Source organism: Trichosurus vulpecula, chromosome 3 (genome assembly GCF_011100635.1).
Source record: "Trichosurus vulpecula isolate mTriVul1 chromosome 3, mTriVul1.pri, whole genome shotgun sequence".
Taxonomy (NCBI): Eukaryota; Metazoa; Chordata; class Mammalia; order Diprotodontia; family Phalangeridae; genus Trichosurus; species Trichosurus vulpecula.
Window position 1 is genome coordinate 67,334,011 of NC_050575.1, and position 14,597 is coordinate 67,348,607.

Here is a 14,597-nt window from a genome sequence, read left to right on the forward strand (position 1 = left end):
AAGGCTATTTGTGAGGAAAATGCTTTGTGAATGTTCTCAGAATGTGGCTCCAAACAGAAATATCTTACCCCCTGAGCATTTTTTTTAATTTTGCTGGCATTTTTTTCCTCCCCCTTCCTGAAGGTGAGAGGTCCTCACGTGTTATGTATTGTACGTGTGTTCCAAATGCTTCAGTCCGTTGGGCTGACTTTTTTCCCCCTCATTCACACATCCCTAAGCATGCTCTCACGGGTTCACTGGGGATCATTTAGGGGAGGGGAGGGAGGTAAAAAAAGGAAGATGGGTAAGAAAGGATGGTGAGAGAGGGAAGAGGTGAGGTGGGGGAAGGAAGGGAAAGGGGAAAGGATGAAGGGCAGGTGGACTTTGAGCTGCCTATGGTCCCCTCTCCTGACTCCAGGAAATGGGGAACTCACCCCTCTGCCTCTACCTCCTCCAGAAGCAGGGAGGACTCACAAGATCCAATATTAAAGGAAACAATAACTAGGGAACAAAAAATGGCAAGAATTAATAGCTTAAAACATTAGTGATAAGCCTTGCCTGAGAACTGAAATCCTTGAAGCTCAAGATGGACCAAACAGAAAGCAATGACTTTGACAAGAAAAGTTAAAGCAAAATCAAAAGATTGAAGAAAATGAAAAAATATAAAGGATCTATTATTTTTAATGTAAAGCAGGTCAAGGAGAGATCATTTTAGAATCATAAGTCAAAATGGTCAAATCATGGTCAAATTTAATCAAAACCGTGTCCAAAATCATAACCAAAAAAGGTCTGTAAACCATACATCAGGAAATCAGAAATGAAAATTGCCTGGATCTATTAGAACTAGAGTGCAAAGTGAAAATAAGGAAACAGTAAACCAGTTACATCTTAGAAGAAATCTCCAAATGAAAACTCTCAAAAACATCAGTCAAAATGCATAGCTTCCAGCTCAAAGAAAAAATATACAAGTAAACAAATAGAAGGGGTTCAAGTACCAAAAAGGAACAGTCGGGTTCACATAAGAATAGTCAGCTGCCACTGTAAAGGAGAAAAGAGCCTGGAATATGTTACTCCAATAGGCAAAAAATAGCTACTTACAACAAAGAATAATCTATTCCAGCAAAAATTGAGTATAATGCTGCAAAGAGCAAAATGAGACTGCAGAAATTAATTCCAAACATTCCTAATTAAATAGTAAGAAGTAAACAAACTCTTTGAATGCAGGAATCAAGAGAAACAGAGAATGGTAAATATATTTTATCAATTGGAAAGGTCTATATGATGAATTGTATAATGGCTAGAGAAAACTGTTTCATGCTCATGAAATAAAATATTTGAATGGACAAACAAAAAGCTTACGCAGAATAATTAAACATTCACATTTCACAAGTCCAAGAACAAAAGTTTCTCTTGTTGTAGGATTGAAACATATAGTTAGAATATTTGAATCCTAAATGCAAAAACTCTATATGGCCATCAGGAAGCTAGAAATTGAATAAGAAAAGATGTATGTAAGATAGACAATGCACTGTCAAAAGAACCTCTAGACTATGACAATTAAATTTCTATTACTCTAAATAGAAATTGCTCTAGAATGAATTATTTCTAACTAAAGCCATGAAATACTGGAACAAAATAGTTAAGTAGACTAGAGTTAGACATTTAATACAAATAGTAAAACATGTCAACCAAGAAATCTAATGATATCTACCAGTATCCAGGCTATTTGCATCACTAGAAAAACAGGAAGAACTCTACAAATAACATTATTTCATTGTTAGATCTAACTTCATTCAATAAAGATACTGTAATTTTAAGTTCTAAAATATCACTACTTTAGGTAGAAATAGATGCATGTAGCTATTTAAAAGAATAGAAAACAAAATGTTGCAATCTAGAGGTTCTTTTCACAATGGTTTTCTCTAGCATGACTTATAAGCTACCTCGCTTTCTAATAGTAATACTGTATTTTTATATCAGTGACTCAAATTGTCTAGCTAGAGGAACCTTCTGCTAAGACTAATACAATTAATAATCATAACAATAGCAGCTAGCATTTATATAGCACTTTAAGCATTACAAAGTACTTTTAAAATATTGTCCCATTTTATCCTCATAAGCACTATTGGAAGTAGATATTATTATTGTCCCCATTTTACATATGGGGAAACTGAAGTAGAGAAAGGTTAAGTGACTTGCCTAGGGTCACAGAGCTAATAAGCATCTGAGGCTAGATTTGAACTCAGACCCTCCTGATTCCAGGTTCACCATTCCATCCACCATACCACCTAGTTGCCAATGATTATTTAATTCTAGTCTACTTGATTAGAGATTCTAATATTTGTTAGCAAAGAATAGATTCATCTAGCTATGCAAAACCATGTTGAACAATTTGGAATAATCCAGTTGGCCCATTTACAATTTATACTTCATAGCTTGTTCATGATTTCTAGCTAGCTACATAGCTTGTAGAAATATTGGGTTCTTGCTACTGAATATTGCATCAATATATGCTCAAGAGGAACTCTGCTGGAGAAATTAAGTAAAATGTCCGGTATAATTGTAATCTCTTTAAGTATCTTGTTTAAAGGTTCTAGTTGATCACTGCACTGGACAGAAATAGCTATTTAGAATAATAGAAATGAATTGGTAGAATCTAGAGGAAACTGCAATTTAACATCATTTCTTAATCATGTTTCTACGTTTAGGATTCAAACATTCTAGCTATATGTCTCAATATAGTGATAGCTTCCCGACAAAGATATTGGATTTTACAACATAGGATTCAAGTAATCTAACCATTCATCTTAATCCAGCATCCCAAAATACCTTCTGTGGGGACTAATGGTATCTTGAGTGTATACTCCATTCTACTTAAGGAAAGGTTACAAACAAGGCTTTGCAGAGTTTAAGATGTCACTCCAATAACTAATGATAGATTAATCTAGCTATGTAGAATTACACCAAACCAGATCAAATCAATCCACTTGCCACATACACATCATAGGTGATATGGCTTATTTCTAGTTAGCTATCAAACATGGTAGCCTTGATTATTTATTGGTAATAAAAACTTACTAGTTTATTATATTATTAACTATATTATTATTGGCAGCAGCTGCTGAGTATCCAGTATTCTTGCCACTTTCATCAATACATCAAAAGGAACTCTCACCAGAGAAATGTACACTGCCGGGGTCTAACTTTATTTTCCTTAAGCCACTTGTTTGTAGGCTCTACCACAGAGTGTACCAAAAGTCTTATTGCAGTTTTAAACTATTAAATATTATCATTATGTAACATTATTATTAGTATAGTCAATAAAACTGCACTGAGATTTTTAGAATACCCTGTATACTGCAGCCCAGAAATGAGATGACTTAAGGAGAATACAGTTAGATCTTGACACTATATATTACTTTATAGAGTTTCTCTTGATATAGCAGTAGTAAGTAGCTACAGTATTGGACATTCAGTAGGATGCCACTGATGTTACTACTAGTAAGTTTTTATTACTACTATCAATAGTAGAGTATTACGAGTAAGTAAACCAGTAGTTTTAAGCTACTAAAACTTAAAAGTATGCTATTATTTTTGAGACACCCGTGCTTTAGGTAGAAATAGATTCATCTAGCTATTGAGTAAAAAATCCAGTTGGTGCACACTATGTCCTATTGATGATGCATTATCTCTAACATATGTACGTGATTTCTTGTTAGCTCTTTAGCTTCCTAATAATAGATTTTTTTTCTAAATCTGGGACTGGAGTCTTCTAGTTGCTTTTTCAACCTAACCTCAAGGGGAAACTTCCTTAAGCTGAGATTTTGAATAATATATATTAATACCATTTTATTTTGGCATCTTGTGGAAAGGTCCTAATATTTCCTTCATTTAACTAGAAATATTCATTTAGAGGTTCCCAAACTTATTTGGCCTACTGCCCCCTTTTCAAAAAAAATTACTCAGTGCACCCCCTGTAAATCTTTAGCCCTTTAATGTTTTTTTTTTAATTTGCTTCATTTCAAAAAAATATAAATGTTTTAAATGATGCTTCTTAAATTTAATAATTTATTGTATATTTGGGTGCTGTAGGGGCCCTGCATTGAAATTTCATCTTAACTGTATAGTATTATATGGTAAACAAGTCATTGCACACACATATTCCTACCAATGCATGCTGGACTTCCAAACAAGGTACAACACTCACCTGCCAACACTTGCTTGTTAAGATCTGTCAGTGGACTTGACCGTTGATCAGTTATAACATGCATTTTCTGTGTTTGTTAGGAAAATAATGTAATCACTACGACTTTAGCCCTGTTACACAACGGATGAAACATGTAAAAATGTTTTTTCCAAAATCTTATCTTCTTTCCTTATGCTTCCACCATCCCCTTATTTTTATTCAACACCTCCCAATTGCACCCAAGGCAATTACCACATCTCCACGCCACCCCACCCCAATTGTTCCAGGGCCCCTCCAGGAGACAGTATCGCCCACTTTGGGAACCTAGCTATTTTGAGTAATAGAAAAAAAATGATACATTCTAGATATTCATTTAACAATGTATTCTAATTTACCTATAGGGTTTCTTATTAAGTTTCTAGCTTTCTAATAACAATGCTAGGTTACTATACCTGAGACTGAGTCTACCAAACAAATTGGATTGTAAGTCTACTCACAGCATAGAGCTTCTCTTCACAATTTCTACTTAGATTATAGCTTACTTATAATTATATTGTGATCCTCTTACTATCTTGCTTTATAGCTACTTACATCCATACAACATCTAAGAGGACCAGTGGTGAGGAAATATTAGTGTTATGGTTTAACTGTGTACACCATTCACAAATTACATAAACAAGCCACTCTTTCAAAGGAAAACCCTTTATTTTTGTTTTATAACCATAATGGGACTCAAATACTCCTCCATAGAATACATTAGAGCACATAATTTTGAAAAATTGTTCAGTCAGATCTATACCCTTCAGTGAAAGACAAGAGCAGCTCATTTTTAAAGAGACACTTAAATTTAAAGACAAAGACACTGATAACTCCAAATAATGTCCTGTCTCAAACCAGCTAAAGGGGCTATAGAATTGTGAAATGTCATGAATCTAAATGTCACAATCTACAATTTTCTTCTTTACAAATATTTCATTCAAAAAAGACTACCAAATCATGAAACAGGTTTTTGACTGAAAAAAAAAGTTGTTCAATAGATTTTTTTCCTCTTGGTCCATGGAACAAAAGTAATTTCTAAAGAGGCATTGTTAAAGAGGTACGTATAAGCTAGAGCAGCAAGTTAGCTTTATGAGACCACTGTCGTCATCATCGTCATCATCATCATCACTATCCAACTTAATGTGGACCTACTACTATGATAGGCTCCACATACACTTATGGCCCCAAATAATAATAAGGATGATAATACCTTGCATTTGCAGAGGGCTTGATTTTTCAAAGGGTTTTCACAGCTGCTATCCCCACTGATCGTCACAATGACACTGAGGTGGTCAAGGTAGTTTTGCCCATTTGAAAACAGAGAATTGAAGTATAGGCTAACTTAGGTATGAATATGTATCGAATTAGTGACGTAACTGGGGTCTGATTCCCTCATCCTCTGATCCTTTTATTAGTACCACTTTTGGATTGGTTACATGTTGGCCATCCTTAGAATCTTAAATCTAGCCCTGTTATTAATGGAGTCATCATCACCACTGAAATCACTTCAAAAAGTTGCTACAAATTTCCGGCTTAAAATTAGGACAACCAAGCATTGCAAAATACTATTCAGAATAGTCATTGTACATCATTTTATCAACACAGGTACCTAGCAGATGATCTCAGCTTTCAAAATGCTCTAAATACTAGAAAGAAAATGGTTTTCATTTGAAACCATTGGTCACAACAACCATAATATCTTCGTTGTTCCCTGGATCCATTTTTTCTACTGTACAAGTTTACCCCAGTGAACCAAAAAGTCTGAGTGAACTTTTGAGGAAAGGATAGTAGACTGTCCATAATGTCAGTGAACCCCTCCCTTCCCACTACACACACACACACACACACACACACACACACACAACCTCTGACCTTTTCCATTAATCATTACATTTTAAAATCTAATTTGCTAGGGAAAGATGAAAAAAGATTGTCAGTCTAAATACCCTCAAACAGCAACAGCCTCTATTTCTTTCTAAAACATCTTTCCTATTGGACACCTCATTCACTGCTGTTTTTCAAGGTAGTTTTTCTTTCCATGGCTCAGATTTATATGCCTTATGTTGGTTTTTGGCAGCAGAAGGCCAAGACAGTTGTAGTTTCTCTACCTTGGATTCATATTCTTGGTACCAAGCAATATCCACTGCCTATTAATAGAACTTCTTTGCACGCACTGTAACATAGGTTATGAAAGGCACTCTAGTTTCCTGTAACTATGGAAATGAGCTTTCCAAGTTCCCAGGAAATAAGTTGGCAACAAGCCACATCTGCAAAAGCCAAGAAGGGGAACTAGAGATCTACCTGTGCTAAAGAAATTGAATTTATGGAGGAGATAAAACTGGTTGCCTACATAAGAACTTAAGGAGAAATGTAGTAATTGGAATGTACAAAAACCCTTTTATTTGCTTTATTGGTTGATTGAAAGCTGCCATGATTGTGTGCCTCTCCAGAAACCCCAAGTTCTCTATGTCCACACATGACACAATATGGCATAGCTTAAGAGAATTAGTGCCAGATTCAACTCCCATCTTTCTGGCACAATTTGTTGTCTGATAAAGGTGACGTTGTTTGGCACCAAGTTGTTTGTTTCATCTCCAGAGTCACTATTTATTGTTGCAATTGCTCCTATCAGGCAGAGATAACACTTAGGAATAGTCCATGAGCTTAGAAGAAGGTGAACACAGAAAAGGTCAGAAGAATTGTCAGTTGAGGATGTTATGGCCCAACTTTGGAGGGTTGCTGCTTCTCATTGGATGTTGGCACAACATAGGGATTCTCCTCTTCATCAATAATGTAGGCATTTTCCTCCTCAACAATGTAGACATTATCTTCAATTGTGTAGACATTGTCCTCCACACGGTTGCCATCTTCAGCGGCAGTACTTACAGCTTCATTTTTTCTACCGGCCAAGAAAGTCAAACTGCAGAAACAGAATAGCAAATGATGAAGAGGGAGTTGGTGGGACAAGAAAGTCATCTAAAATATCTGCCACCTAAAACCCCAAGTTGAAAATTCCCCTTAAACTCAGAGCACTTTAAGTATACTAAAAGAGACCAACCATTAGAAAGCAACCAACCCACATCTTTCTTTTTGTTCTTTATTACAAGAAATGGTTCCCTGGGTAGAGGAAAACAGAAGAATATATTTGGAAATTAAGATGATATTGCCAAGCAGCTAGCCCCTCAACAAAAAATCTTTTGGCTATGGTAAACCACGAAACAAAGAACTACATAACATTATGTGTCCTGTGTGGCTCCTTCCATTTTTGCAGTGATGGTGACAAAAAGGCAGAAAAAGAGGTGAAGGATCCTAAGAATCAATTTTTAAGCTACAAATTTTAGTTTGATTTTTCATACTCTGAATGTGAGGTTGTTGCTCAATGATCATCAAGTAAACCTACTGCCAGAGGACAGTATACCAATCTTTATATTCTATCTAAAGAAAAAAGCAGAAGTAAACAAGGTGCAGCTAAAAAGTAAGGATTGCTCACAAACACCCCTTTTAGAAACAAAGAAAGGAGATGGCATGGTTGGTTATATATTTCAAAAGGGAAAAAGAAACATTATGACATCATTTCATTTTCTCGTCCTGATAAAAAGGAACAGACTCAGAAATGAATGTGGTAGTATAGCAAGTATTATTACATTTTTCAAAAATAACCAATTCAATAGAATATGTATTAAGTACCTACTGCGGGCATCACCAGGTGCAGTAATAAGGTCCTGAGGATACAAAGACTAAATGAAGTAATACCTGCCATCAAGAAGCTTATATTCTATTGGGAGAATATTCTACCAATAAGAATGTGGTGAGTTCATTTTGGGAAGGAGGAGTAAGTGCAAGATGAATACAAAAATACGTCCTCAATTCTCCCCCAAATTAATAAAAGCAACCTTTTAAACACAGAAGCTGAATAGAAACAGAAGTATTGACAGCTATGGAGACTGTACCCCACTCCCACCCAAAAAAAGTTAATCTCAAAACAGGAGCAAAAAAAAAATCTTGATTAACCAGGAGGTACTTAAATTTAACCTTTTATTGGGCTTTTAATGGCCCTGAAACTTACTTGTATCCACAAGGATGCAGCTTTAAGACACTAAAGCCCTCCAGGCATGACTAAAATCACCCACTGGTACCAATCCAGCACAGAAGCCACTTCAAGAGAACACCAGGTACAAATCCATCCAAACAGATCCCTATTCCTCCATTCAGCCAAATATCTTGAGTTGCAGTCACACAGCCAACCTCATGCCTGCTCATTTTGGCTCTATGGATACCTGGCTCTAGGCCACTCCAATTTGACCAACTATAGAGACCAGAGCATCTAATTCAATTTCTCACCCCATCACCAAGCAAGCTAAGAGATTCAATTATACTCCCTCCAGCAAACAGTAACTGCTTGGTTAATCCTGTGACAGTTCTGACACTGTTCCAGAGAACTGAAGAAGCCAGTGAAAATTACTAAAATAGGGGTGGGTAGGAGAAAAGGCATGCAGGGATGAGTTAGGATATTTACTCAGCAGGTGGGGGGAGGGGAGTTGTACACAGAAAGGAAGAGGAACAAGAAACATGACTAATATTCAATTTTCACCTAAGATGGAACTGTCAGAAATAATTAAGAAGGAAAATGGGCTGTTCTTCTTCCAGAAGCAGCTCTATACTGAGAGATATGAGTATGCAAAACAATGCCTGAGGCTTACCTTAGAGTTTGTGCATTCTTTCTGTTACAGAAATATCCTAAGTGGGAGGAAAGGGGGGGAAAGAAGGTGTCAAAACCCAAAAAGTGGAAAATTGAACATGTCAGAAAAGCATACAAAAGAAGAGTTCAAGACTAAACCTTCATGGTATATCTTTGTACAATTGCATCAGGAGTCATTTGCATTTTGGACCTGGCTCTGTCACTAATGCCTTGAGTAATCTCTCTAAGCCCCAGTACACTCATCTATAAAATGAAAACATTGGATTAGAATGAGTAGTTCTTAACCTGGAGTCTATGAACTCATTTTGTTTACGTTGGCTTGTAGACTTGACTTTTGGTTTTATTTCTATAACTTCATTTCAATGTAATTGACTTCCTTTGTAATCCTTTGTGTTTGTATTTTATTTTCTGAAAAGAATATTCTAAGATGGGATCAATAAGCTGTAGATTACCAAAGTAGTCTATGACACCAAAAAGATTAAGAAGCCCTATATTATTTTTTTCATTTCTTTATTTTTCTTGCTTTTTTTGTTTTCTTTTGCAATGTTGCTAATATGTATTGTTGCTGTTGTTGAGTCATTTCAGTTGTGTCCAATTCTGTCACCCCATTTTGGGGTTTTCTTGGAAAAGATACTGGAGTGGTTTCCCATTTCCTTCCCCACTTCCCATGAATGATGGCTATCGTATTGTTTGCCTTCTACATGGGTGGGGGAGGGGCTAGAGGAAGGGAGAGTATTTGGAACTCAAAATTTTTTTAAATGAATGTTAAATCTTTGAAAGTGTGAATGAGAAATGAATCTTCTTAATTTAATTTAAAAGAAATCCTGTAGATGATTTTTAAGATTTTTTTTAATATTAACATTCTGTGATTGTAAGGTTCTTGAGAACAAGAATATGCCTTATACTCAGGGTTTTATTGTAAAAAGCTGGAACCCGATTGTTAAACTTTCAATGTCAGCATTCACAGAATCAGCATTCTAAATAAGGACTTGCTTATTTTGTTGACTGCCTAAATGTAAAGTGTTAATAATGCAAAATAAAGATAAAATGTTTCAATCTGCACCCAAGAGTCTATCAGTTCTCTATCCAGTGGTAGAAAATATTTTTCATTATGAGTCCTTTGGGATTGGCATGAATCATTGTATTGATCAGAGTAGTTAAGTCTTTTGCAGTTGCTTATCATCAGGATATTGCTGTTACTGTGTACTTTTTTCTCCTAGTTTTGCTATACTTCATTTTGCCTCAGTTCATAGGAATCACCCCAGGTTTTCCTGAAGCCATCTCCTTCATCATTTTTTATAGCACAGTAGTATTTCAACACTGTCATATACCATAGCTTGTTCAGCCATTCCCCAACTGATGAGCATCCTCCCAGTTTCCAATTCTTTGCCACCACAAAAAGAGCTGCTATTTTTGTACATATCAGTCCTTTTCCTATTTCTCAGAAAATCTCTTTAGGGTATACCTTTTAAGCATAGCTCCATACTGTTCTCCAGAATAATTGGACTGGTTCATAACTCTACCAACAGTGCATTAATGTAGTTATTTTCTCACATCCACTCCAGCATTTGTCATTTTCCTTTTCTGTCATCTTAGCCAATCTGTTAGGTGCGAAGTGGTACTTCAGAGTTGTTTTAATGTGCATTTCTCTAATCATTAGTGATTGAGAGTATTTTTTATTATTATTGATAACTTTGATTTCTTTTATTGAAAACTGGCTGTTCAGATCCTTTAACCATTTATTAATTGGAGAATGGCTATTATTCTTTATAAATCTGTTTCAGTTCCCTATATATTTGAGAAATGAGACCTTTATCAGAAAAACTCCTTGTAATTTTTTCCCAGTTCACTGTTATTCTCCTAATTTTGGCTGCATTGGTTTTGTTTGTGCAAAAAAAAAAAAACTTTTTAATTTAATGTAATCAAAGTTATCCATTTTACCTCTTATGAACTTTTCTTTCTCTTATTTGGTAATGAACTCTTCCCCTGTCCATATATGTCAAGTATTTTTTTTCTGTGTTCCTCTAATTTTCGTATATCACCCTTTATGTCTAAATCATGTACTCATTTTGAGTTTCTCAGTATATGATATGAGATTTTGGTCTAGGCCTAGTTTTTGCATGAATTTTTCCTATTTTCTCAGCAGTTTTTGCCAAACAGTGGCCTGGGATCTTTGAGTTTATCAGCTACTATATTACCATGCTCATTTACTTCTGTCTATTATGTACCTAATCTATTCCATTGATCAACCATTCTATTTCCTATCTAGTCCAAAATTGTTTGGTAGCATAGTTTCATACCTGATACTGCAGCTAAATCCCCCTCCATATATATATTTGTTTTTTTTTCCCTTGATGTCCTTGAACTTTTGTTCCTCCAGATGAATTTTGTTATTTTTTCTAGCTCTATAAAGTAATTCTATGTAAGTTTGATTGGCCTGGAACTGAATAAGTAAATTAATTTAGGTAGTATTGTCATCATTATTATATTAGATTGGCCTATATATAAGCAATTAATATTTCTTTAATTATTTAGATCTGGTTTTGTGTGAGAAGTGTTTTGCAATTGTGTTCATGTAATTCCTATGTGCATCTTTGCAGGTAAACTCACAAATATTTTCTATTGTCTGCAGTTATTTTAAATGGAATTTCCCTTTCTATCTCCTATTTTGGGGTTTTATTGGTAATACATAGAAATGGTGATGATTTATGTGAGTTTATTTTATATAATTTGATATAGTTAATTATTTCAACCATATTTTAGTTGACTCTCTAGGGTTCTCTAAGTACAACTTCATATCATCTGCAAAAGATAGTTTTGTTTTCTTATAGCCTATATTTATTCCTTCAATTTATTATTGCTGTAGTTGGTTATATCTAGCTTATCTTATCAATACAATATTGAACAATGTTAGTGATAATGGAGATCTTTGTTTTACCCCTAATCTTATTGATAAGGCTTCTAGTTTATCCCCTTTCCAGTTGACTCTTGCTTTTAGTTTTAGGTAATTATTACTTATCATTTTATCCAAAGCTCCATTTATTCCTATGCTTCTTAGTGTTTTTTTAATAGGAATGGGTATTGCATTTTGTCAAGTTTCTTCCACATCTTTTGATATAATCTTGTGGGTTTTGGTGATTTTGTTATTTTCCTCATATTGAACCAGTTGTGCATTCCTGGTATAAATCCAACCTGGTCATAGTGCATAATGTGCACTATGTGTACTTTTCCACATTGCTAATGCCACTGTAGCCACAACCCACAGCTGGTGCTGCTTCTGTAGCATCATGTTCTCAGCCAGTTCCCACCCCAGTATCCATAGGCTTCTTTTTCCGTCTTCCTAAGCTGTGACTTTTTCTTGGCTTTCCCTGCTCAGAATTCCATTTGGCCTTTTTTGTGTGTGTGTGTGGTCATTTTGTAGAAAAAGTTTTGGGAGAAGTTTAGCACTTGTGACCTTTCACTCTGCCATCTTGACTCTACCGCCATGCAAGAAATTAATGATAAAATTGGAAACAAAATTAAGTGCATAATAAGGTACAGTATTGTCACTGTTCTTCAAATAGTTGGGTTGATCTATTCAATTTTCATCTAGTGACTATGACCAGTTTCCAAATTTGATGCCATAACAGTAATTCTATTAGAAGGTTTATACCAAACTTACAAAGAGTCATCTCATAGTAGAAGACACCATGTGGCTTGATTATAATCCTTGATATAAACTCAAAGTCTTTTCTTCTTCTAATCAGCTGTCCTTCTAGAAATTAAAGGCTTTTCAGATCACATCATTAATTGGAAATGACTTACGTTTCAAAACAAAGACAAGTAAAACCATAATGAGAAGCACCCCAACAAAGAAACCAGCTCCAATGTATATTCCCTCATTAGTGGTGACCAACTGGTCGTGTAGGATGACCTATGAGAACAAAAATATAAAAACAAGATATTTGTGAAACACCTTGAAAGAATTGTTTTAGATAGTTATTAACTGTTTATTGGATATTTAATCACATGTTCCCAATTCTGTAAAATAAGTGGGGATAAGGAAGACAAAATTTTTCTCTAAGGTTATTCCAAATCCCAAATTCTAGTTCATAAATTTGAAATTTATAAACCTCATGTCTGCTAAGTTATTTCTAAGGAGACATTTGTCAAATTCCAACAAATACTTATCAAATACATACTATGGGCAAGGCCAGACACTGTGGGATTAGGGGTAATTAGCAATATTAACCTCATTTGCCAAGTGAAGAACTCAGTATCAATTAAAGTTATGTAAATAAGTGTAATTGGCATGCAAGAAGACTAGAAGGGAATTAGAAACAAAATCAATGGCCTTATTAAATGCATGCTAAACTATTGCTCTTTTTAAGAATTGGACTGCCTCACCCAATAACCAACCTGATTATCACTGCAAAAAATCACGCCAAATTTACCAAGGGTTAATCCACTTCCTCTCTTGTGATGCCATAGGTATATGGGATATAGTAGGCATTTTTTAAGATCTTGTATATTCATTGATCATGAAGATAAATAAGATAAGGCCCCTTTCCTTAAGGAGCTTACAATCTAGGATTGTTGTTTTTTAGTCATTCAGTTGTGTACAATTCTTTGTGACCCCATGAACCATAGCATACTAGGTCTTTCTATCCTCCACCATCTCTTGAAGTCTGTCTAAGTTGATGTTCATTGTTTCCATGGTACTATCTATCCATCTCCTCCTCTGCCATACACTTAATGAATCTTATCTTCTCATTATATGGGCAAAATATTTAAGGTTCAACTTCAGTATTTGACCTTCCAGTGAATAACCTGAATTAATTTCTTTAGATATTGACAGATTTGATCTCCTCACTATCCAAGGAACTCTCAAAAGTGTTCTCCAGTATAATTTGAAAGTGTCAATTCTGTGGTATTCCCATAGCCATACAGTGCTACTACAAAAGCCATAGTTTTGACTATATGGACCTTTGGTCAGCAAGGTGATGTCTCTGCTTTTTAGTGTGCTTTCCAGATTTGCCATAGCTTTCCTTCCAAGGAGCAAATGTTTTTGTTTTGTTTTGTTTTGTTTTGTTTTGTTTAATTTCATGGCTGCAGTCACCATCTGCAGTGATCTTTGAGCCCATAGATATTAAAATCTGATACTGCCTCCATCTCATCTCCCTCTATTTGCCAGGAAGTAATGGGACCAGTTGCCAAGATCTTATATGCACAAATAAATAATACTAAGTAGGTAGGGAAAGGGAGAGGATAATAAGCATTTATGCTGTGCCTACTAAGTGCCAGGCACTATGCTAAGTGATTTACAGTATATAAGAGAGGTACAAGCAAAGTATTGTGAGAGTTCGAAAGAGGGAGGGATCACTTCTATCTGGGAGTCAGATGTGATGGGAATCAGGAAAGGCTAACACAGAAGAGATAGCATTTTAACTGGAACTATGCCAAGGATTTCAACTAATGGAGATGTGGTGGGAGCAGAGTAAAAGAGAGATATCCTAGAAACAAGGAATGCCATGACAAGAACAAAGGCACATATGCAGAAAAGTGCTGAAAATGTTCAAAAGAGGTCTACAAGGTCAGCCTGTCTGAAATATAAGTCACAAGAAGAAAATAGTAGGAGATAAGACTGGAAAGCAGGATCAGATTGTGAAAGGTCTTGGGTAAAAAGCTAAGCTACTGGTAGTGGAGGAGAAATAT

The 14,597-nt window shown here is 35.3% G+C and overlaps 1 protein-coding gene across 3 annotated transcripts in view; it reads right to left on the minus strand.

Annotated features, from left to right (window-relative positions):
* Positions 1-4,887: 4,887 nt before the first annotated feature.
* LOC118841177 (hepatitis A virus cellular receptor 1 homolog) overlaps positions 4,888-14,597 on the minus strand; it is a 35,800-nt gene continuing 26,090 nt past the window's right edge. For all 3 annotated transcript variants that reach the window (XM_036748578.1, XM_036748576.1, XM_036748577.1), the window contains 3 exons: positions 12,708-12,816; positions 8,905-8,941; positions 4,888-7,124 (listed from right to left, as the gene is read on the minus strand). In XM_036748578.1, the coding sequence (XP_036604473.1) occupies positions 6,920-7,124; positions 8,905-8,941; positions 12,708-12,816 (351 nt within the window). In that variant the 3' untranslated portion in view covers positions 4,888-6,919. The remainder of the gene's footprint in view (positions 7,125-8,904; positions 8,942-12,707; positions 12,817-14,597) is intronic.